The sequence below is a fragment of the Giraffa tippelskirchi genome, chromosome 2 (assembly GCF_054371585.1).
Source record: "Giraffa tippelskirchi isolate mGirTip1 chromosome 2, T2T-mGirTip1v1.2.pri, whole genome shotgun sequence".
NCBI classification, from domain to species: domain Eukaryota; kingdom Metazoa; phylum Chordata; class Mammalia; order Artiodactyla; family Giraffidae; genus Giraffa; species Giraffa tippelskirchi.
The window spans coordinates 734,806-758,717 of NC_137276.1; the positions used below are offsets into that span (position 1 = coordinate 734,806).

Sequence of the window (23,912 nt, forward strand, 5' to 3'; positions counted from 1 at the left end):
CTGGGCGTCCGGTGGGCTGGGGCCCAGCGAGGGGCTGTGCCTGACGGTGTCACAGGCAGCAGACCCCCAGGTCTTGGTCAGCGCCCCTTCAAGGCCGGGACGGATGTGCAGGGCTTGCTCCCTGGTGCCTCAGCCGCAGAGTCTTGGCCCCAGATGGCAGCTGAAACGGGCCACGACCCCCCACGGGGCGGGTGTGGTCACCACCAAGGGCTGGCGCCGCTGAGTCCAGCGCAGCCCACTGCCTTGTGTGCCCAGCTCCCCTCAACACATGTCATTGGAGCGACAGAAATCACTCCACCCGGAAGTAAAGAGAAAATGGTTTCCAGAAATGAACAGAGCATAACAGCGTCAAGTGGCTTAACATGCAGCTTACTGGAGCCTCAGGAGTCAAGCAGAAAGACACTGGGGCAGAAAAAATTTGAGGACACAAAGGCCAAATTTCTTAAACTTGATGAAAAACATAAATTTACAAACCCAAGAAGTCTGGCAGGGTAATACCGAGGTCATGCTCCATAGGCCCCAAATAAACCAATTATTGTAATCAATCAACCAAATAATTAACTATGCTAATTGTTTAAATTACGGTAAGATTCAGGTTTGACTCTTCCAAGCCAAGTAACTGGCGTTCCATTTTTCTGAGCTGTTGACACAGGCATGTGATGAAGTGACATATACTCTTTCCTGTTTGGCTAGTGAACCGTCTGAGGCTGCACTCTTGGCTAATACATCTATCTGGCTGCAGAGTTTATAGATTTTGGCTGTAATCGTAGAGTTTGCAGTAGTCAGGTCCCTTCCAACAAAGTTCAAGTAGTTTTTCTTGATGTTTCCCCCAGTAAAGGAAGTCTCCGGCTTCTGCTCTATGGGGCACGTGGTCTTCTGGGGGACGCAGAGGCACAGAGGTTTGGGGGCCTGAGGGGAAGAGGCTTTGAATCCTGCATCTGTGCCTGACAGCCGGACTGAGTTGTGATCACTCAGGACAAAGACTGGCAGGGCGTCTCCCTTGGGAGGCAGGGAGGCGGACGGGCTCCTGGTGAGCGGCGCCTCTGTCTGGCGCCAGGGGTCAGGGAGTGACGAGGGTGCTTCTGTAACAGAGGAGGCGCAAACTCAGTGACTGGAGCAGATCATAACCCGGCTTCCGGGTCTGAGAGCGGCGGGCGGCAGACCTCCTGTGTCAGCTCGAAGCCCCGCTGGACGGCGGGATGGACGCGGCCCCCCAGGGGGTTTCCCTGCTGGCAGCTCGCTGTCTGCGACAGCATCACGGGGTGCCCGCGCCCTGAGAGGCCCACCTAGAGCAGGCGGCAAGGTCACCCGTGGCTGAGGTTTGCGTCATGGCGTCAGCTCCGGCGTGTGGAGAGGGGCATCCAGGTTGTCAGCGATTCCAAGCCGGAAAGGTGGAAGGGAAGCTGGAAACAGTGGTTTGGAGAGCCGCGGGCAGACCTCTGGGGAAACATTTGGGATTTGGGGTTCGGTCCAGTTTGCAGGGAGATGACAGAACCTCGGAGACGGCCAGTGGACTGGGGCTGGTAACGGGCACACAACCGTTTTCTGCTGAAACACAGTTTTCAGTAAAACCAGAATCCATTTTCACCAAAGATAATCACAGTGAGGCTAATTTGTTTGCAAAATAGGTCTCGTCTCATTGAACTTGGCCCAATTATTGACACAAGTGCAGCAAGAACAGTGATTCTTTGCATAACGTAAACTTGACATAAGCTTTAGTAGCATCAGGGAGCTTTACTGGGTCTGTGAAGGCAGTGATGAGAAGTCTCAGATCAGACAATTAAAAGCCTCTCCAGGGGCTTCCCTGGTGGCCCAGGGGATAAGACTCCTCACTTCCGCTGTAGGTGGTACAGGCTCCACCCCTGGTTGGGGAGCTAAAGATCCTTCATGTCGTGCGGTGCAGCTAGAAAAATAAAACATAAAAAAATAAAAACCTGTTCTGATTATAAACACTTTCAGAGAAAAAACAAGAGTAAAATAGTAACTGTGAACAACAAAAGCTGTAAAAACAGCCGTGGTTAAGAATCTAGTGAGCGTTCACTGTAAAGCAAATGATGTGATTGGCAAGTAAATGTGGCCATTTCTGTGACATACTTAACATTTTAAAATAATAATTGGAAACATGACTGATATGGATAATAAGGACAATAACAAATTTTTAGGAATTTTGTATGTTCTTTCGGAATATTAGTAACAGTGGTTCAGATGGTAAATAATCTGCCTGCAATGCAGGAGACCCAGGTTCGATCACTGGGTTGGCAACATCCTCTAGACAAGGAAATAACAACCCACTCCAGTTTTGCTGCCTGGGAAATCCCATGGAGAGAGGTGCCTTGCTGGGAGCCAGCTCACGAGATCCCACCCATGACAGAGTCACGAGAAAGAGGACTGATTTGAGCATGGCTTCTCAGGCCTCGGGGATTCTCGAGAGGCTGCCTCAGCACTCACCTTAAAAATTAGATCTCTCTTTCTGACGCTTGCTATAATAGACCTCTTCTTGTCTTCTGTGACTTGGACAAAAGGCTGTTCCTGATTCTCTTCTGAAATAGATCAGTCTGAAACCTCAATCAACAAGGCCCCTGAACGGTAGCACCCTAAATAAAATTATCTGGGATATAGAGTATGCTGATCTAAATTCCTTTTGCTAACATATTGGTTTGTTTAATAAATGTACCTGTGCCTTTGGAGCTAATGTGCGTGACTGTTCCTTAATAATAAAACAGCATTGAGAGCCTCCACATGAAAAGCCCCTACGGGCACAAAACCCTTCACAGGAAAAAAGGCTTGTTGGGAAATATAGGAAATGTTGCTTTGTGAAACTGTTGCTTAGTCTATATTTACTCGCTATGTTTTTACTCTTAACGTATTTAGCCTATATAATAAAAGCATAATAGTTGAAGATTTATATAAATAGAAGTTTAGCTGTAATACAAATAGTGAGACAATTGTTGATTTAACTGAAGATTCTTACTTAGAGCTGACCTTCAGCTTGCTGTTCTATGACTTTATGGGACCACATTCTTTTCTGTTAAGCTCAAGGCGTAGAGTAAATTACCGAAAACAGGTTTTGCCTTGAAACTTTCTATTGATGGTTTCTTTCCTGCTGTGCCTGATACAAAAGTGTTCTGACTGATCAACCCTTATCAATAGGAGAGTCTTGGGATGTTAGCAGGCCCCCAGGCCAGAAGATGATGTAAACAAAATGAACTAAGATATGCAAACGATGTCGGAAAAGGTCAACACTGTTGACCCTTTAAGCTGATTTGATATGACTCTATACATTTGTTTCTATGTACCACTAAAGATATAAAAGCTGTCTTAAAAAACAATAAAGGCGGGAGACACTTGGAAACGCCGAGACTCCTGTGTCTTCTCATTCACATCGCCGACGCCGTCCATCCTGAGGGAGCCCCTGGACCAGCTGGAGCAGGACTCCGGCAGTGCCTGGCGGGCTACCGTCCATGGGGTGGCAAAGAGTCTGACGTGACTGAGGGTCTGAGCACACGTATGATTGAAAGTTTTCTCTGGGAATCTCGTCCCTCTCACGTGTATTCCTGGGCATTCTATCTATGTTATCATGGGCAGCGCGCGTACTGTAAGCCGGGTCATGTCCCCATTTTCTCCTAACTGGCCATTCTTTAACGGGAAGTCTGTGGATGGTTACAATCAACTTTGCAGCTGGCCTTGTGGAATCCTCTTATTTGTAACAGTGTCCCTGGAGTGTGCAGGTATAGAACCTATACCACCCTGAAATACCGTGATTTTTACCTCTTTCCTCATTTTGACACCTTATTCCTTCTCTTTGTCAAATGATGTCAAGGTGATGAGGAGCACCCCAGCATAGTCCAGTGTCCTAGAGAATCCCACGGGCAGAGGAGCCTGGCGGGCTACCGTCCACGGGGTCGCAAAGAGGCGGAGGAGACTGAGCGACCAACGCGTTCATGCTCACTGTTTCCCTCCGCGCCAGTGTAGCCTAAGGAAGGTTATTAATCATTGTTTCTACTGGACAATGTTCTCCTCGTCATTTAACATATCAAATCAGCCTGATTAGTTCAACATCCTCTCTATAAGGAGAGAGAGAAGAAATCTTCTGAGATTTTCCAGACACTCTGGAAAATCCCAAAGATAATTTGAAGCTGAAGAGACTCCATTTAGAATTTGATTTGGGGAAGTTTGTTAAAATGTTAGCTGCTCACTTGTCCACCTCTTTGCGACCCGTGGACTGTAGCCTGCCAGGCCCCTCTGTCCATGGAATTTTCCAGGCGAGAATATTGGAATTGCCACTGGAGAATATTGGGTTGCCATTTCCTCCTCCAGGGGGTCTTCCCGACCCAGGAATCGAATCTGGTCTCCTGCACTGCAGGCAGATTCTTCACCATCTGAGCCACCTCAGTGTGGATCACGGGATGTCAGCTGGTGCAGCCTCTGTGGAAACAGTGCGGAACTCCCTCAACAAACTGAAAGTAGGGTGCCTGTGACCCAGCAACCCCGCTTCTGGGAGTTTATGTTGGTTTTACGTGACGAGGTGACTCTGGGAAGGTCCCCGAGGCTGGGGGCCACTTTCCAGGGAAGCCACCAGGAGCTGAGATGGACAGCAGGACAGCCACCATGCCACAGGGCTGCCTGGCGGGGGCGCGGAGCCCCACTCCTCACACAGTGAATCCTTGCAGGTTTGGGATCGCTTTTACTAAAATCTTGAAATAAACTTGAATTAGGACTTCGGCCACTCCAAAGCTCTCCTTCCCCCGAACGTGGGGTCGCTGTGCAGTTGGTTGAATGTCATTCCAAAGAAGGCGTGTCTGCGTGCTGGCCCCTGGTCCCCTTGGACATGACTTTATGGACGTGACACATGATTCAGGGCCTGGAGATGAGATCGTCCTGGGTTTAGGGCGGACCCTAAATCCAGCCACTGGCATCCTCCTGAGAGGAAAGGGAGGGGGATCTGAGACAGAGACGAGGTGAGGCCCGTGAGGACGGGGCAGAGGTGGGAGGGGTGTGGCCACCGGCAGGACGCCTGGGGCCGGGAGCTGGGGGAGGCAGGAAGGAGCCTCCTGGAGCCTCAGCGGGGTCAGGGCCTCAGCGCCCAGAACGTGTCAGCCTGAGCTGGTCTGCGGGGCCGCCCTGGGAGGCCGACGCATGGACACCGGTCCCCCCGGCCCACCTCCCTTCTGGCCTGAGGCTCTGGGGGTGTTCCCGGAGTCACGCGCCGGGGAGGTGTGGGAGGGGCCTCAGGGCCACGTCCATTCAGAGGCGACTTTGTGCCCAGGAAGTGAGAGCCACCTCCTCCCCGGCCCCAACCCCGTGAGGACCCGGGACCCCCTACAGGGCAGGTGCCGGACGGGTGGCGGGCAGAGGGAAGGACGGACCACTTGAACAGGCGGCCTCAGAAGCCAGTGGGGTTCAGAGTCACTCGAGAGAGTTGCCTGAACAAAATTGACACACACGAAATGGGTGACAAAAAGCTCTTATATTTTCACTTTCAGTCGTAGGCACTCACAAACACTTCATGCAATCTCCGCTGTGGGAAGGAGGTCATTTAAATTTTAATTTCAGTCTCAGGACAGAGAGCTGCTGCTCCACTTTTTTTCTTGGAAAAGATTGGGAGCGCCTCACGGAGAGAAAAGCCGGGCTCTTCATCAATAATGAAATGCAGGCAAACCACTGATGCTCCATTTCTCAAGCGTCCACAAATATTTCAGTGAATAATGAGAGACCCTCAGATGGCCACGCCAGGGCCATCAGGGGCCCGCCGCCCTCTCCCTGACCCTCCTGATGCTGTTTGTTTAAAACTAAGGCCAGAGTCGGTTTCATCCCCTAATTCACTGCAGACAGACATGGGTGCTGAAGGTGACACCAGAGAGCTGTCTGTCACGTGAGCGCACAGCGGCCGTCCTCAGAGGACAGGTGACGAGGCCGCGGGCCGGTGCAGCTGCGGGGGCGTGGGCCACAGCTTTCATCCCCCGAGTGGTGGAGGGGCCTGGTGGAAGCCGGCACCGCCCGCCTCCCCTGGGGGCCGGGCCACCGTCTTGCACGTGAGTCCATACACCGCCCCCGGCACTGCTGTCACGAGTCAACTGCATGTTTCTCAAAATAAAACTGAGTGCACTTGGCCAGCTCTTAAACACACACACACACCCCCTCCCTGTTGGTGTTATGACTGGAGTTACCTATGACTTACAACCTAATCTATCAGTTTGCCGTTGCTGTTGCTTAGTCAGTCAGTCATGTCCAACTCTTTGCGACCCTATGGCTCACCAGGCTCCTCTGTCCACAGCCTGAACACTGGAGTGGGTTGCCATTTCCTACTCCAGGGGATCTTTCCCACCCAGGGATGGAACCCGAGTCTCTTGCTTTGGCAGGTGGATTCTTTACCGTCTAAGCCACTTGGAAGCCCTTCAGTTACTTCAGGGAGGATTGATATCTTCGTAGTAATGGGTCTTTCCATCTAACAATACGGCAGTTCTTTCTGTTTTTTCCAGCCTTCTTTTTGGATCTTCAATGGCATTTAAGGGCTTTCTCTGTGGTCCTAGGTAAGTGAGTGTTAGTTGCCCAGTCGTGTCCGACTCTTTGCGATCCCATGGACTGTAGCCCACCAGGCTCCTCTGTCCATAGACTTCTCTGGTCAAGAATACTGGAGTGGCTGGCCATTCCCCAGGTGGAAGGTCATTCCCTTCCTGACCCAGGTGGTAAAGAATCTGCCTGCCAATGCAGGAGACAGAGAAGTAAAGAAATGTGGGTTTGATCCCTGGGTCGGGAAATTCCCTGGAGAAAGAAATGACAGTATTCCTGCCTGGAGAATCCCCATGGATGGAGGAGCCTGGTGGGCCACAGTCCACGGGGTCACAAAAGTCAGACACCACTGAGGGTGTGAGCACCCATAGCATTTAAAGCTTTCTTTGGGAATTTCTTCTCTCGTTCAACGATCTGATGCAACATAGATGCAAATGTATAAAATGCAACAGATAGCATTTGATCTGTTATTGTTGTTATCGTGCGTACTATAAACCGGGTCATTTTCCCATTTCCTCCTAACTGGCCCTTTTCTAACAGGAAGTCTACGGATTGTTACAATCAACTTTGCAGCTGGCCTTGTGGAATCCTCTTATTTGTAACAGTATCCCTGGAGTGTGCAGGTATAAAACCACACCACTCTGAAACAGCAGTGATTTTTACCTTTTTTCTCATTTTGACCTCTTATTCCTTGCTTTTGCCAAATTACGTCAAGGTGGTGTAGAACTCTGTCGTGTTCTGACTTAATGCCTATAATTTCCCCCATTAAGCGGGATACTTCCCTGATAGCTCAGTTGGTAAAGAATCTGCCTGCAATGCAGGAGATCTGGGTTCGATCCCTGGGTTGGGAAGATCCCCTGGAGAAGGGAACGGCTACCCACTCCAGTATTTTGGCCTGGAGAATTCCATGGACTGTGTGGTTCATGGGGTCGCAAAGAGTTGAACACAACTGAGTGAATTTCACTCCCATATCAAGCAGGATCTTGGAAAATGCTCATTTCTACATAATTTATTTAGGGATGCCTTTTACACATCTATGGACATAGTTATGTTTTTTCTGTTTAAGCTGGTAACGTGCTGGTTGAGAAGAATACATTTCCCAGTGTTAAACCATCACCGAACTCCTAGGGCGGCCCTGCCAGCTCATGGTGCAGCACATTCTTTATGTGCTACTGCGTTCTACTGACGAACATCTCACTTACGATGTTGACATTGACATTCATAAACAGGACTCGTTTGTAGTTCTTACGTTTGTTGTCCCTTTGTCGAAATTGAATATCAATATTGTTCTGCCTTCACAAATATTGTCTGTAAGCTTTCCTTCTTCTGTACTCTGAAACTGTTTAAATAGCATTAATTATTGATTCTGTTTAAAGGAGTTCGCATCTTTGTAATACTGAATCTTTCTATCCAAGAATATGGCAGTTCCTTCTCTTTTTTTCTAGTCTTCTGGAAGTGGTGACAGAGTTACGTTTTCCTAGAAGACTTTGCACACTGTCCCTGTGAAATTGGCTAATTTTAGAGGTGGATAGTTCTTTAACAGCTTCCACTACCTCCTCTACGGTAACTTGTCCATTGAGACATCTTCTCTCTTCTGGGATAGATTTTACGCTTTCCATTTTTCTAGAAAACCATCCATAAAGCAAAGTACTCTCTTGGGATTTTAAATTTTAATTCTCTATGTGGTTTCTCCATCATTTATTATTTTGTGTATTCGTGCTTTCTCCCTTGTGGCTCAGATGGTAAAGCGTCTGCCTACAATTCGGGAGACGCGGGTTCGATCCCTGGGTTGGGAAGATCCCCTGGAAAAGGCGCTGGCGACCCACTCCAGTGCTCTTGCCTGGAAAATCCCATGGACGGAGGAGCCCAGCAGTCTGCAGTCCATGGGGTCACACAGAGTCGAACACGACTGAGCGACGACTTCACTTCACTTCACTTCAATTTTCCTTAATTAGTGACAGGCTAACCATGCGTTTAATTTATTTATCACTGCTTTGGTGCTTCTGTTTTCTAATTATTGCCTATTATTATCTTAATTATTTCCTTGCATTTTTCTTAGGTTAAGGTCATTCTTTTCTAAATCTTGGGTTGGAAGCTAATATTATGCTTGGTTTATAATCACAAGCATTTATTTTACTTTCAAGCACTGTCTTTGGCAAGAAGGTGCACGACCTCCCCTCTGGTTATTTTCAAATACTCTATTTAATAGATTTAAGTTTTGATTTCTTCTTGAATCTGAGAGTTGTTTAAAATATGCATGCATGCTAAGTCGCTTCAGTCATGTCTGACTCCTTGAGACCCCATGGATCCCTAGGCTCCTCTGTCCATGGGATTCTCCAGGCAAGAACACTGGAGTGGGTGGCCATTGCCTCCTCCAGGGGATCTTCCAGACCCAGGGATGGAACCTGCATCTCTCATGTCTCCTGCTTTGGTGGGTGGGTTCTTTACCACGAGGGCCACCTGGGAAGCCCCTAGAATGGCTGAGTTCAAGACGTGCTTTGTCTTATGACCAGACAGTGTCTCTGCTGTCTCTGCTTTGGGAGACTATACTGAGGGATTTTTGGTAACCCAATTCATGATCAAATAATTGAATGTTCCCTGGGTACTTGAAAAAAAAGTTTATTCTCTATTTTCAGCAGGATATGTATATATTATAGATAGATATCTGAATCTGAGGGCTCATTAATATATAAAATCTTACATTTGTCTGCTTGATCTGTCCTTAACTGAGGCAGAATTAAAGTCTCCCATATTAATGCTTCTCTTCTTTCTCGACTGGTCTTTTCAGACTTGATGCTGACCTTGCCTGACCCCGGATGCTGCCTCAGCTCTCTCCCTCCTTCTCCGGATCTCCGTCCCCTGCGTTTTCTCTCCGGCCTTTGTCTCTTTTATGTTCAACTTTCCCGGGTCACTTAACTGTGCGCTTCTTTCAACAGCGAGTAACTAGGTTTGCTCTGCGCTCCAATCTGAGTCTTTTTCATTCAATCGGAGGGTTTGGTCTCTTTATTTCTCTTGATATTAAATTGGTCTTATTACATATTTATATTTGCTTCTGTTTTATTTCATTCATATCTTTGTTTATATTCTAAAATTGTATGTGAGGCTTTCCACTTTATTGGTTTTTGTCTTCTTGTTTTAGCACATCATCCGTGATGGCCCCACCTTGGTTCTGAGGGCTCCTCCTGACCCCGGGGAGGACGTGCCTGCAGGGGAAGGTTTCCTGGTTTCTGTGTGACCACAGTGTTCCGGGGTGTATTCCACTCCATAGACCCCAGGCCTTCCTGTCCACCAGTCAAACTTCATGAGTAACACCTTCCTTAATTTACCAAGGGGGAGGGGTACAGAGGGGAGAGGGGGAGGGGTATGGGGGGAGGGGGCAAGGGGGAGGGGGACAGAAAGGGGAGGGGCGATGGGGGCAGGGGGCAGGGGGCAGAGGGCCGGGCTCTGGAAAGGAGAGGTCAGGCCTCACAGGCACTGGAGTCCCCCTGAGCAGCGGGCTCCATGCTTGGCCTGGCCACATGGCTCATTCTCGGGAGAAGATGCAGCCAAGGGCTCTGGCCTAAGACTGCAGGCAGCTGGCCAGCCAGGAGGGCAGGTCAGGGGTGAGGATGGCCCTGCGGGACAATCAAGGGCCAGGCTCGACCAGAAGCAAAGGACGTGTGATCTCCTGGAGGCGCTGCTGGATCAGGGCACTGAGCACGTGAACAGGAGCCCCAGGCTCCACTGATCCAAGGACGGGAATCTCCATGGGGGCCCAGAAACTGTGGGGCCAGATTTATAACAAACCTCAGCCAGATCACACCTGAAGGTCACCTCTGACGCACAACCTCAGCATCCAGACCAAACCTGCCAGGACACGGTCCACGACTGTCACCTTCCCCCATCCAGCTCTGACTCACCAGGAAGGTCACGGGCTCCTCAACTCATCTCGAGGACACAGCCTCCTGGGACCCCCAAGCCTCTCCCACTGGGAGGCCTTTCACCCCCAAGCTTGCCTTCAGGTCTCCACCAAACCCCGGTGACCTGATCCCCACTTCAGGGCACCCTAGGGATCCACCCTCTGTGCCCCCCTGGTTCCTGGGCTTAGGATGCCTGGGCTCCACTGGCTGGCGATGGGGGGGGGGCAGGCAGTCAGTCCCTCCCCACCCCCGGCTACCCAGACTGGAGTGACCACTCTCGGGGGCACGAGTGGCCACCATGGGTGTGAGCAGTGTGAGCACAGCTGGACAAAGCAGTGTGTAGAGGGCCTGGCCCTGACCCTCCCGAGCCTGGGCTTGTCCCCCACCCGGACACCAGCCTCTTCCCTCTAATCAATGTCCTGGTGGGCGGGGGTCTTCGCAGGGCCCTTGGGGCCAGCTGGGTCACTACTGTTGTACCTTTCTTTTTAAAAAAAGAAAGCAAAATAATAACAACGAACTCTCTAAACAAACTGATAATTGAATCAAGAAAAAAATCAAAGGAAAAGTCAACATACAAAATTAGCTCCGGGAAGGGGAGACTAACCACAGACGCAGAAAATTGCGGCTCCTTGACTGTGTCAGCAGTTCTGTGCTAATGACCTAAAACCCCGGATGCAAGGAGCAGTTCTCGAGGAAGCCAAGGTGTCCAGACACTTCACAGTCAGACATACAAAGGCCCAAAAGCACAGGCAGCGTGGTCAACATCACTCATCACTAAGGAGATGCAAGCTCAAATGCAAGCTCACGATGAAATGCCATTTCACACTTGCGAGAACAGTTAAAACCATAGACAGGAACAACAAGGGTCACCCAATAGCCAGGGAATTCTGGGGACCAGGCATCCTCCAGCCTTGGTGAACGTGAAAACTGGTGCAGTCTTTTGGGAAAGGGTTTGCGGTTTTTGTGAAGCTACCGTGTTCCCGCCCTAGACCTCAGCCTCCTGCTGCTCAGCTTTTGCCCCCAAAAGATGAAAACACTCGCCCAAGGCACACCATGTGAGCTCGTGGTAACCTTGTTTATAACACCCGGACCTATACCACAAAGTCCTGCAGCAGGGACGGCAGGCCACCAACACCCGCGCGCACGTAATGCAGGACCAGAGGCAGCAAAGGCAAGGAAGCCCGCGGGGAGCGCGGAGATGCAGGCAGGACACGGGGCACCGTGCTTTCAAAGGGGCGGCTGCAGCGACGGTACTAGGTTCTAACTGACAAGTGTCGGGCGCCCGTGGGGCAGTCTCGAGGACGGATGCGCACCTGGGCTGGGAGGAGCCTCGGGAAACGCAGGGCAGGTGCCGCTGGGCCGGCGCTCTCTGCTCACAGAGGAGCTAAGGCAGCAGGAAGCAAACAACTTCCATAAGAAACTACTGAGCCAGAGAAGAAAGACTCCTTCAGGACAGAAGGTCTAGGAGGCCATCCCGGGAGATCTCACCGCTTGAGAGAATCCACCCGACTTGGGAGATGAGGCAGCTGAGGGCTCTGACTCTCAACACCGGGCTCTGCCCTCGCCTGCCTGGGCGGCAGGCGGAGCTCCGGGGGCTCAGTCGTGACCCCCAGTACACGCGGCCTGGAAGGTCAGGGGTTACCGTGTGGAAAGGGGATGGCAGGCGGGCAGAGAAGTGACTTCAGGAGATGCTGTCATCGTCCCGTGTGACGCGCACCAGCCGCAGATCTGACGTGGAACCTGATTCACTGTCCCCGCCCGTCAGCGGGATCCCAGGTCCTCCAGCCTCAGACCTCATGGGCATCCACCAGTCTCCTCGGCAACGGGGCAACGGGCACCCTACCCCCACCAGCTAGTAGAGAATCAAGCTCCTATACTACATGTCAGAAATCATGGGATACAGCTAATAGAGTGCACAGATGAAAATTCATCCTTTTTTACTTGTATTAATTAACAAGAAAAGGTGAAAATAATAACTCGTGCACCCAATTCAAGAACTAAAAATACAGCTAAGTTAAGCAGACAGAAGGATGAGATAAGAACTAAAGAAGAAATGACTTAAAAAACAGAAAATGATCGGACCAATAAGTAAATCTAAAAGTTGGTTCTTTAAAGAAGGAAAAGAATAAAATAAAAAATAAGTTAGCTAACAATCAAGAAAAAGAGAGACACACAAAATTAGAAAATCAGAAGCAGAAAATAGCCCTAGACACAGAGCAAACGGAAAACAAGCATGAATGACAACTTTGTTCAACTGCACGCACATTACAATGTGGGCGAAATGAACGTTCTTCTAGAAAAATACAAATTAACAAACTGAGTCAGGAGGAGCCAGTTACCACAAATGAGAGCGTTGTCAAAGACCTACAACACCCTCACACGTGCGCACCCATATACGTGTACACACACACCCATAGATGCCTGAACATATATGCACACGTAAGTATCCACACAGACCATACACACACAGAAACATATACACACATCACACACCAGCTCAAAACAAGAAAGAAAATGTTCAGTTTCACAAGCTCTAGAGAACCTTTCAGAAAGACATACTTATAATGATCAAGAGTACGGGAAAAAGAGAAGTTTCCAAATTATTTGTTTGAGAAGAAAGCACAGAACAACCTTACGCTCCAGGGTGAGGTACAGATGGCAGGTCAGATGTTTGCAGAAGCAGGGCCTTCCCTCCCGCAGCAGCTGGAGCTCCAGCTGTGACCAGGTCCTCCCCTCCCCCACCCCTCCCCTCCCCTCCTCCCCCAACCCCCGCCCCGGGGGAGGCCCCCCCGTGGCCCTGTGTTACCCTCACCCACCCTTGCCAACAACGTGGCAGACCTCTGTGCCACACACGGTGGCCCGATGCTGCTCTGATGCCACGCCTACCGCACCCGGCAGGTGCCCAGGGGTGTCCTGCTCCTGGTCGGTGCAGGTGGGTGCAGGTGAGTCTGAGTCGACCCGGCGGTGAGGGGCCCGCGAGGAGGCGAGGACATGCCTGCAGGTCCGCCCTGGGCAGACGCCGGGCCCTTCTGTCTGGGTGCCTCCAGGCGCCCCGCGTTTGGAGGGAAGGGAGGAGAATTCCAGGGGCGAATGCGTGGTGGCCCACAATTTCCAACTTGATGTTTGGGCAAATAAAGCAAAGACCAAGGCTGAACTGAAACGCCTTTGCTACATGACACACCATCCCGCAAAAATAACTTTCCTTTCCAGTCTTCTCAACGTTTAAGGCGGCTGCAAAACTGGAAACATGAGTTTAATATTTAATACTCTAGGACTCTGGAAGTCTCTTACTACACAATGTCTGTGAGACACTTCCTTGGTGGCAATAAATATTTTATAACTACTGTGCACATGGCGCCTGATGTCTTTATGAATAAACAAAGACTCGTTTGAGAACCATCTGTGAGGACTAATCGCTGGCTAATTTGGCAGGGATTTGAGCCTTCTCCCTTCAAGGTGGTGCACGGCTCTGGACCCGAGGAAGAACTGTATTTAGGATTAAAAGCGAAATCCAGAAGGAGCTTTTCTCGTTCATGGACCTGCGTATCCGTATTTTATCAGGCACTGGGCTCTAAACTTTACCTAAGAAAACTGTCAGAAATGCGTCAGATGTCTGCCCCTTCCTCCCATTGCCCTTCAGTTCAGTTCAGTCACTCAGTCATGTGCGACTCTTTGCGACCTCATGAACTGCAGCACGCCAGGCCTCCCTGTCCATCACCAACTCCCAGAGTTTACCCAAACTCATGTCCATTGAGTTGGTGATGCCATCCAGCCATCTCATCCTCTGTCATCTGCTTCTCCTCCTGCCCCCAATCCTTCCCAGCATCAGGGTCTTTTCCAATGAGTCAGCTCTTCCCATCAGGTGGCCAAAGTATTGGAGTTTCAGCTTCAACAGTCCTTCCAATGAACACCCAGGACTGATCTCCTTTAGGATGAACTGGTTGGATCTCCTTGCAGTCCAAGGGACTCTCAAGAGTCTTCTCCAACACCACAGTTCAAAAGCATCAATTCTGCGGTGCTCAGCTTTCTTTATAGTCCAACTCTCACATCCATACATGACCAATGGAAAAACTATAGCCTTGACTAGACGGACCTTTGTTGGCAAAGTAATGTCTCTGCTTTTTACTATGCCATCTAGGTTGTTCATAAATTTTCTTCCAAGGAGCAAGCGTTTTTTAATTTCATGGCTGCAGTCACCATCTGCGGTGATTTTGGAGCCCAAAAATAAAGTCTGTCACTGTTTCTATTGTTTGCCCATCTATTTGTCATGAAGTGATGGGACTGGATGCCATGATCTTCGTTTTCTGAATGTTGAGTTTTAAGCCGGCTTTTTTACTCTCCTTTTTCACTTTCATCAAGAGGCTCTTTAGTTCTTCTTGTCTTTCTGCTGTAAGTGTGGTGTCATCTGCATATCTGAAGTTATTGATATTTCTCCCGGCAATCTTGATTCCAGCTTGTGCTTCATCCAGCCCAGCGTTTCTCATGATGTACTCTGCATAAAAGTTAAATAATCAGGGTGACAATATACAGCCTTTATGTACTCCTTTTCCTATTTGGAACCAATCTGTTGTTCCATGTCCAGTTCTAACTGTTGCTTCTTGACCTGCATACAGATTTCTCAGAAGGCAGATCAGGTGGTCTGGTATTCCCACCTCTTAAAGAATTTTCCACAGTTTGTCGTGATAACCACAGTTAAAAGCTTTGGCAAAGTCAATAAAGCAGAAGTAGATGTTTTTCTGGAACTCTCTTGCTATTTTGATGATCCAGCGGATGTTGCCAATTTGATCTCTGGTTCCTCTGCCTTTTCTAAATCCAGCTTGAACACCTGGAATTTCACGGATCATGTACTGTTGAGCCTGGCTTGGAGAATTTGAGCACTATTTTACTAGCGTGTGAGATGAGTGCAATTGTGCGGTAGTTTGAGCATTCTTTGGCATTGCCTTTCCTTGGGATTGGAATGAACACTGACCTTTTCCAGTCCTGTGGCCACTGCTGAGTTAACAAAATTTGCAGGCATATTGAGTGCAGCACTTTCAGAGCATCATCTTTTAGGATTTGAAATAGCTCAAGTGGAATTCCATCACCTCCACTAGCTTTGTTTGTAGTGATGCTTCCTAAGGCCCACTTGACTTCACATTCCAGGATGTCTGGCTCTAGGTGAGTGATCACACCATCGTGATTATCTAGGTGGTGAAGATCTTTTTTGTTATAGTTCTTCTGTGTATTCTTGCCACCTCTTCTTAATATCTTCTGCTTCTGTTGGGTCCATACCATTTCTGTCCTTTATTGAGCCCATCTTTGCATGAAACGTTCCCTTGGTATCTCTAATTTTCTTGAAAAGATCTCTAGTCTTTCCCTTTCTATTGTTTTCCTCTATTTCTTTGCATTGATTACTGAGGAAGGCTTTCTTATTCTCCTTGCTATTCTATGGAACTCTGCATTCAAATAAGTATATCTTTCCTTTTCTCCTTTGCCTTTAAGTTCTCTTCTTTTCTCAGCTATTTGTAAGGCCACGTCAGACAACCATTTTGCCTTTTTGCATTTCTTTTCCATGGGGATGGTCTTGATCTCTGCCTCCTGTACAATGTCATGAACCTCCATCCATAGTTCTTCAGGCACGTCTATCAAATCTAATCCCTTGAGTCTATTTCTCACTTCCACTGTATAATCATAAGGGATTTGATTTAGGTCATACCTCAATGGTCTAGTGGTTTTCCCTACTTTCTTTGACTTTAACTCTGATTTTGGCAATAAGGAGCTCATGATCTGAGCCACAGTCTGCTCCCGGTCTTGTTTTTGCTGACTGTATAGAGCTCTCCATCTTTGGCTGCAAAGAATATAATCAATCTGATTTCGGTGTTGACCATCTGGTGATGTCCATGTGTAGAGTCTTCTCTTGCGTTGTTGGAAGAGGGTGTTTGCTATGACCAGTGCGTTCTCTTGGCAAAATTCTATTAGCCTTTGCCCTGCTTCATTCTGTACTCCAAGGCCAAATTTGCCTGTTACGCCAGGTGTTTCCTGACTTCCTACTTTTGCGTTACAGTCCCCTATAATGAAAAGGACATCTTTTTTGGGTGTTAGTTCTAAAAGGTCTTGTAGGTCTTCAGAGAACCGTTCAACTTGAGCTTCTTCAGCATTACTGGTTGGGGCATAGACTTGGATTACTGTGACATTGAATGGTTTGCCTTGGAAACGAACAGAAATCATTCTGTTGTTTTTGAGATTGTATCCAAGTACTGCATTTCAGACTCTTTTGTTGACTATATTGGCTACTCCATTTCTTCTAAGGAATTCTGGCCCAAAGTAGTAGATATAATGGTCATCTGAGTTAAATTCACCCATTCCAGTCCATTTTAGTTCGCTGATTCCTAAAATGTTGACGTTCACTCTTGCCATCTCCTGTTTGGCCACTTCTAATTTGCCTTGATTCATGGACCTAACATTCCAGGTTCCTATGCAATATTGCTCTTTACAGCATCGGACTTTGCTTCCATCACCAGTCATGTCCACAACTGGGTGATGTTGGTTTGGCTCCATCCCATCATTCTTTCTGGAGTTATTTCTCCACTGATCTCCAGTAGCATATTGGGCACCTACCGACCTGGGGAGTTCATCTTTCAGTATCCTATCTTTCTGCCTTTTCATACTGTTCATGGGGTTCTCAAGGCAAGAATGCTGAAGTGGTTTGCCATTCCCTTCTCCAGTGGACCAATGGACCACTGCCCTGGGGTCTGCATTTAGGCCCTAACCTTCACCCATAGGCACAGTTAAAGCCCTGGTGATGATGTCAGTTGAGGTGTCTCAGGAAACAATGAGTAGCTGCAGAGTCAACAAAAGAGAAGTCTGCCTCTCCCTCCCGTGAGGTCCCCCTGATTGAGCAGCCGCCTGCATAAGGAGACTGGGCTCCACCACCCAGGACGCAGGTGTCCTCCTCATGGCACAAGTGGCTGCTCAAGCTCTGGTCTTCATACCCACTCTCCCAGCAGCAAACAAAAGGAAGAGCCAAAGAAAGGCGCTCTCCCTGTGAGGACAGTCCCCTGAGGCCACAGTACAGTGGCCAGAACACTGCTCAGCAGGGAGGTGGGTACCAGGACCGTCTTGTGCCCGCCCAAGCCAGGGTTGATTCCTGAGGACGAGGGGAGGAGAGAGAAGACCTCCCTGAAGGCAGGAGGATGAGTGAGGGAGAGCTGCTCCGCTGCCCCTCGGCCACCATCAAATGGCCCACGACCCTCCCCTCATCCCAGGCTGGCCTGCCGGTCTCTTCTGGCCACGTCACCGGGGCCCAGCCCAGTGCAGGGCCCCAAGACCCCGCTCCGCCTCTGCCTGTGGCTCTCCCTCCTGGTCACCTCTGTCCAGCACTCACAGCCCCTCACCTGCCCCTTCAGCTTCCCACCCCCAGGGGCCCCAGGGGACCTTCTCCAGCCCTGGATGTGATCAGCTGGGCCCTGCGGGAGACTCAAGGGGACAGGGTACCACTTGGGGTTCACAGCCCCCAACCCAGGCCCCCACCCTCCTCCACACCCAGCACCCCTCCCCCAGACCAGCTGGTCTCCCTCAGCTTCCCAGGCAAGGCGCCCACCGGCTGACCGCTGGTCCTGTCTGTCGCCCTCTCCCCTCTCCTGGCGAAGTGTTTTGTTTTACTCAAGGAGCTGTACCCACTTAATACGTTTCTTTCAGAGTCTATCTGTGGCCCAGCTCAAACTAGCTCTGCCCACAGTGTGATGTGGGTCCCCGGCCACTCACTGCCCAGCTGTCCTGGCATCCTTGTTGCCAAGACTTGCCTTTCCCTCTTGAAATGGCACATCTGGCAAGCGCGTGCGGCTCAGTTCTGTCCTGTTGCCTATTCATCTGTCTTTCACCAACACGACACTGTCCGAAACACCCCGGCTTTAGAGTAAGCCTCCAAATGCAGGAGTGCGAGCCCCCCACTTTTGTTCTTCTTCCTCAAGGCGATCTTGGACATTCTAGGCCCTCTGTGTTTCCATGTAAACTTCAGAATCACCGCTGATTTCCAACAAGCGCTGCTGGGACTCTGAGATGGTGCCAAGAGGAAAGATCAGGCTGGAGAGAAGGACAGGTCACAGGTCAGCCCTGGTTCACGAGCTCGGGGTTCACAGGGGCTTCTAGTTTTCCGTGGATCAGTAGTAACACATCTTTTGTTAAATTTGTTCCACAGTAGTTGGTTTTGATGCTGTTTTAGATGCTCGTTTCTGCCCTTCTCTGTCGGCTGTCAGGATTCACAGCTGCCACCCACCGCGGTGCTGGTCCTGATAGGTGCAGTGTTTTGTAGACGCCACAGGATTTTTAACTTCCATGATCACTTTGTTTATGGACAAAAGCCCATCACCTTGAATAGTGCTTAGTTGTCTTATACCTTTAAGAGACCCCTCCCCACACCGAGGGCCCACATCACCTCTCCACGGAGTCTCTTTCCTCCCCATTGGGAGCTGGACTTCTTGACAGAATCGTGGATCCAAGTCTTTCCCTCCCGCCCCTCCGCATGCTCACTCTCCCACTCGCGCCCCCTGCCGCCCTATTAGGGACACATTGCGCCTGAGCCTCCTCTTGGGTGCTGTTAAACCTGAAGGACTTCTCACTGCCGTCTGGGCCTCGTGTGGCCGGCTGACCCCTCCCTGCCCCTGCCCTTGGCCCCGGGACCCAGCCCTGCCCGGCGTCCCGACCATCTCTCCAGTCCCCCCTGTCTCCCTGAAGCTCTTCCTGCTGCCCGAGGCCCAGGGGTCTCCGGGGCTGCCCCGGGCCCCCCGCTTCCCCTCTGCAGTCTCACCCGCACCCCGTCCCCTCTGCGCACCTCCCTACAGGCCTGCACCTCCAGCCCTGACCTCTCCTCCCACAAATGTCGGCCCTGATCCACGTGCCCCAGACAGAAGGCCTGCCACCCCCGAGCGCCCGTCACCTGCCCTTTCTCAGAGCGTCCCAGGGCGACGCCATGCCCCGTCCACCTCCTGGGCGTGCAGCCTCCGTGCTGCGGGCCCCTGGCCCTCCCCAGCCCCACAGCCATCACTGACCGCTCTCCGTTCCCGCCCGCACCCTGCGCGCCTGCCGGCGGACGGACACTCCCCACCCGGGCCCTCTGGTCAGTCTCCCCCTGGCGCCAGCACACCGGGTAGGAAGGGGAACCCGCCCTGGAGGTGGCCTCTCCCGTCCCCGCCCTCCAGACCTCGGCAGAGGCCACTCCCTTGGCGTCCAAACCCCTCCTTCTGTCCAGCACTGTCCATTCTTTCAGACCTCAGCTCAACTGCCCTGAGCTTGGGGCATTCCCCCAACGACCTTCCAGGGACGGGCCTTCTCTACCAAGGGTCAGGCTCCCCGCTTCCCCTGCAGGGCGGGGCGCACGGATACTCGGTGAGCGTGTCTGTCCTCCCCTACGCGGGCGGCCCGTCCATCCCGCAGGCCCAGATCAGCCCGGCGAGCGGCAGGGGCACAGAACTATTTGCAGGATACGTGAGTGAACACGCTGAGGAACAGGGCCGCTTTCTGGGGGGCTAGGAAGGCCTCAGGCGAGGGCCAGGGCCGGAAGCTGAAGCATCTTGAACCAGCGACACCCAACCGGGACCCCCAGGATCCAGCGAGGGACCTGGGCAGCTGCGGTCTGCAGCCCGGCCAGGGGCGGGGGCAGAGCTGCGGATCCGCCGTCGAGGGTGCGGCCCCGGCCCCGCCCCCGGCCCCCGGCCCCTCCCCAGGCCTTCTCCGCGGGGCGGGTGGGCGCCGGCGCGATGAGCCTCAGGACAAGTCTGGTCCCGCCGGCGACCCGTAGTCTCGCGTCCATCTCCGTCGCTAGGCAACCCCGAGGCCCGCGGAGTGAAAACTAACCGACCTCGGTCACTGGGCACCTAGGACGCCGACGCCATGGACCTGGTCATAACGCAGGAGCTGGCCCGCGCCGAGAGCCAGCAGGGTGGGCGAGGGAGGTCGAGACCCCCTGATCCCCACCCCCGGGAGGACTCCGCGACCTGCTGAATCCCAGCCCCTGGGGAGACCCCGGGATCCGGGGATCCCTGCCTCCCAGGAGACCCCAGAACCCGCCCGCCCCCCGCCCCCGGGGAGGCCCGGGGACTCGCTGAATCCCAGCCCCTGGGGAGACCCGGGATCCCTGCCCCCGGGGAGACCCCAGAACCCGCCCGCCCCAGGGGAGGCCCGGGGACTCGCTGAATCCCAGCCCCTGGGGAGACCCCAGGGCCCACCAGGACCCCCTCCCCACCCTGTTGATCCCCGCCCTACCTGATCCAGTGACCCCCGGAAGCCAGCACTTCGAGGATGTGTCTGACCTAGGCAAACTGAGGCGCCTTTTTAAAGGAAAGCTTTCGTTTTTCATAACTGTTCCTCAGAATCACTCACCCCGCGCGGCTCCCGAAGCCTGAGCCGCGGGGCTGCCGCGGGGTTCTCTGGGCACCTTGCCCCTGGGCTCCTCCCCTGGGGAGGACCGCACCGGCGAGGCCCAGCCTGCCCGACGCCAGCCCCGTCCTGGGCCTCCTGACCGTCCCCACTGCTGCTCTGCTGTGCGGGGGCCGCTTGGTGACGGCGTCTTCCTCACTCCTGTCCTGGTAGATGCTGCCTCTCTGAAGAGGGCTTACCAGTTGATTAAGTCCGCCAACCTGGGCAAGTCCGAGTTTGACCCTACAGAGAGCTTCAGCCCCGACCTGTTTGTTTTATGTGCGGAGCAGGCCCTGAAGGTGATTAGTCCCGGGCTCCTAGGGAGGCAACTTCAGGGCACCCCGATTTCCTGGTTTACACTGGAATTGGGAAGCGGCGGGGGGGGGGGGCGGCCCGGGGGGGGAGGGCGGCCCTGGTGGGTGGTCCAGGGGCTGCTGTCTCCCAGCCTCTCGGGGTTCTGTTCTCACGCAGATGGGGCAGCGGGAGGTGAGTGAGGACTGCATCCAGATGTACTTCAAGGTGAAGGGGCCGGTCACCCAGTTTCTGGGCCGGGCACACCTGTGCAGGGCCCAGCTGTGTGCCCCCAAGTCCACGGAAAACATGGTGAGAGGCGGTCCTGAGCCCCGCGTGCTGGTTCCTCCTGGTTCTCTTCCTTTTAAGTGATGAAGCCTTGGTGTGCACAACCTTGAGTCCGCTGGCACGGCGAGGTGCCATCCCGAGATGAATACTTTATTGCCGGCCCTGCTTTATTGCCCCTGAGTTCCTCTGATGCTCCTCAGTTCCACATCTCGCCCCGCAGCAGTTCCCCCACCTCCAGGGTGGTTTTGTTGGGAGTTGGGTACCAGGTTCATCTTCAGTGAAGTGCGATGCTGCAGTTCCATCGGTGCTGTTCCCTAAGCCCTGGGGTCTGGCTTGTGTCCTTTTGACCTCTGACCTTTGCGTCCTAGTGCTGTGGTCAAACCTGCTCACCAGGGGGTGGGGGTGGGGTGAGGGGAGCGGGGGTGGGCTTTCAGGGAGGGGGCTTGTTCGACCTAATTGTGCATCCTTTATGTTGTTTTAGGAGGAATTTGAAAATTGTGTGACTCAGTATATGAAGGCAATCAACTTTGCAAAAGGAGAACCAAGGTGGGCATGGATGGACTGGCCATTTCTAATTGAAAGGTTTAGAGCCAGAATTTGCCAGCTGGTTCTGTCTGTGCAGGCGACGGGCTTTTGTCTCATTTTGTTCGTGCTTTACTGCAGCTCTGGCTGTGCGCTCTTGTCCCCGACGTTGGAGCTGGGCGGCGTGCACTCACGTCTGCACTGGCTGCCTCCTCTTTCCTGTGCAAAGTCTGTGACCTGCAGACAGCCTTTGTTCACTGTCCCTGTGGGAGCCTCACCCTTGGCCGGTCCCCAGGAGTCTCATTTTCGGTCCTCTCTGGGGGGCTGCACCGGAGAGGGGCTCCTTGCCTGCCCTCCGCCCACAGTCCTGTACTCCCCCTGGCCCAAGGCCTTGTGTCTGGAGGGGTGATTCTCCTGAAACTCCGGCACACTTTTCCACTTAGATAATACATCATCAAAAATAAGTATTGCTGAAATTGTTGAGTCTGCATACAAACTGGTGTTGACCCAACGTATCTGAGTAGGACAGGCGTTTAGGGAGATGTGTGTCAGCCCCAGGATTATTTGCCCCTCCTCCCAGTGTCCGCTGTGGACGGTCTCCTCGGCGCCGGGGGTCCAGGGCCCAGCCCCGTGGACCCTTCCTCGGCAGCGACGCCTGGGGGGCGAGGCCTGACCCTGAGCCGAAGCTCTGAGGACCGTGGGTGTTTCAGGGTGACCGTGCCCTGGAGCCCCGGAGCCCGAGGGGTGGGCGCCCTCGGGGAGGGGCCTGGTCAGTGCCCTCGGTCGTGGCGGGGCTCAGTCGTGGCGGGGCCTGAGCCGGAGCGGGCGCAGGGCCGCCTCCCGGAGCGCGGTCTGGCGGGGGCGGGGCTGCCGCCCTGCTGAGCACAGAGCCGGCGGCTCCGGGGGCCTCACCGCCCTCTCCTGGCGCCGCCGCAGGTATTACTTCCTGGTGTACAACGCGTCGGTGCTCTACTGGCAGATGGCGAGGCCGTTTCTCAAGCCTGGCTACCGCCAGCACCTGGTCCCCAGCCTGGCCCAGATGGTGAACGCTCTCAGCCAGACGCAGGAGGAGGACGAGGAGTGGCTGGCAGAGCTGATGCTGTGAGTCCCCGCCCCCGCCGGCCCCGCGCTGCTCCCTGGTCTGAACTTGGAACCAGCTTTGGGGCGTCTTGTCCGCAGAAGTTTCTGAACTCTGTGGAAGGCACCACCGTCTCCCGAGCAGACGGGCATTACCACAGGAAGCGTGCACCTACTCAAAACCCAGGAAATAAAGAACTGTGAAAGTAGACATTCTAGCAACAGACAGCCCAGCCAGAATGTGTGCCCCGTCTAGGGAAGCTTGCCCCCAGCACGTCAACCCCAGGACGGATGGCCCTGCGGGGCCACAGCGAGCGGTGTCAGCAGATGGTCCCGGCCGGGTGGGTGGGCTGAAAGGTGCTTGGTGACGCTCTCCTGTATTTGGGGGCTCTGTGTGCAGCCAGCGACTGCGTGGACGCCAGGAGGGCCCAGAGGGCTGGCCTTGAAGTTGGAATCCAGAGTCTGCGGGTGTTTCTCGCCTTTTATGGCAGTTTGGGGAAGCTTTAACAGAAAATCAGTAAAACCATGCTCCTCTAAAGGCTGTTGTTTGAGGTACTTGGAATCACAGCTGGACAGGCCCCGGCCCCTTTGCGAGTGGGGGCTCAGCACCCTAGGTCTGGGCCAGTCAGGTGAGCCCCAGACCATGCATGGGGTGAGGAGCTGTCCCATCTCTGTATCCTTCTGAAGTTTGTAAAACATAAAATTAATAAAACTATGATAACCCAGGTGATGCTAGTGGTAAAGAACCCACCTACCAGTGCAGGAGACTTAAGAGACATGGGTTCAATTCCTGGGTCGGGAAGACTCCCTGGAGGAGGGCATGGCAACCCACTCCAGTATTCTTGCCTGGAGAATCCCATGGACAGAGGAGCCTGGAGGGCTGCAGTCCATAGGGTCTCAAAGAGTTGGACACAACTGAAGTGACTTAGCACG

The 23,912-nt window shown here is 52.6% G+C and overlaps 1 protein-coding gene and 2 long non-coding RNA genes across 14 annotated transcripts in view; 1 reads left to right on the forward strand and 2 right to left on the reverse strand.

Moving 5' to 3' along the window:
• Window positions 1-417: 417 nt before the first annotated feature.
• Window positions 418-20,839, reverse strand: LOC145539203 (uncharacterized). The gene is made up of 3 exons (XR_014077630.1): window positions 20,649-20,839; window positions 2,449-2,540; window positions 418-1,903 (listed from the first exon to the last, which is right to left on the reverse strand). It is a non-coding gene; the product is annotated as an uncharacterized LOC145539203 (long non-coding RNA).
• On the reverse strand, window positions 9,550-18,366 carry LOC145539204 (uncharacterized). The gene is made up of 2 exons (XR_014077631.1): window positions 13,226-18,366; window positions 9,550-9,713 (listed from the first exon to the last, which is right to left on the reverse strand). It is a non-coding gene; the product is annotated as an uncharacterized LOC145539204 (long non-coding RNA).
• The window catches only part of CFAP46 (cilia and flagella associated protein 46), a 98,484-nt gene continuing 94,795 nt past the window's right edge, over window positions 20,224-23,912 (forward strand). For 9 of the 12 annotated variants that reach the window (XR_014077626.1, XR_014077627.1, XR_014077628.1 and 6 more), the window contains exons 1-5: window positions 20,224-20,325; window positions 20,976-21,100; window positions 21,273-21,404; window positions 21,862-21,926; window positions 22,839-23,003. Coding sequence is in view for 8 of the 12 variants with exons in the window: in XM_081572846.1 (XP_081428972.1) it covers window positions 20,277-20,325; window positions 20,976-21,100; window positions 21,273-21,404; window positions 21,862-21,926; window positions 22,839-23,003 (536 nt within the window). In the remaining 4 variants the exon portion in view is untranslated. Of the gene's footprint in view, window positions 20,326-20,657; window positions 21,127-21,272; window positions 21,405-21,861; window positions 21,927-22,838; window positions 23,004-23,912 lie in introns of all 12 variants that reach the window. The other 3 variants (XM_081572853.1, XM_081572854.1, XM_081572851.1) reach the window with 2 other exon arrangements.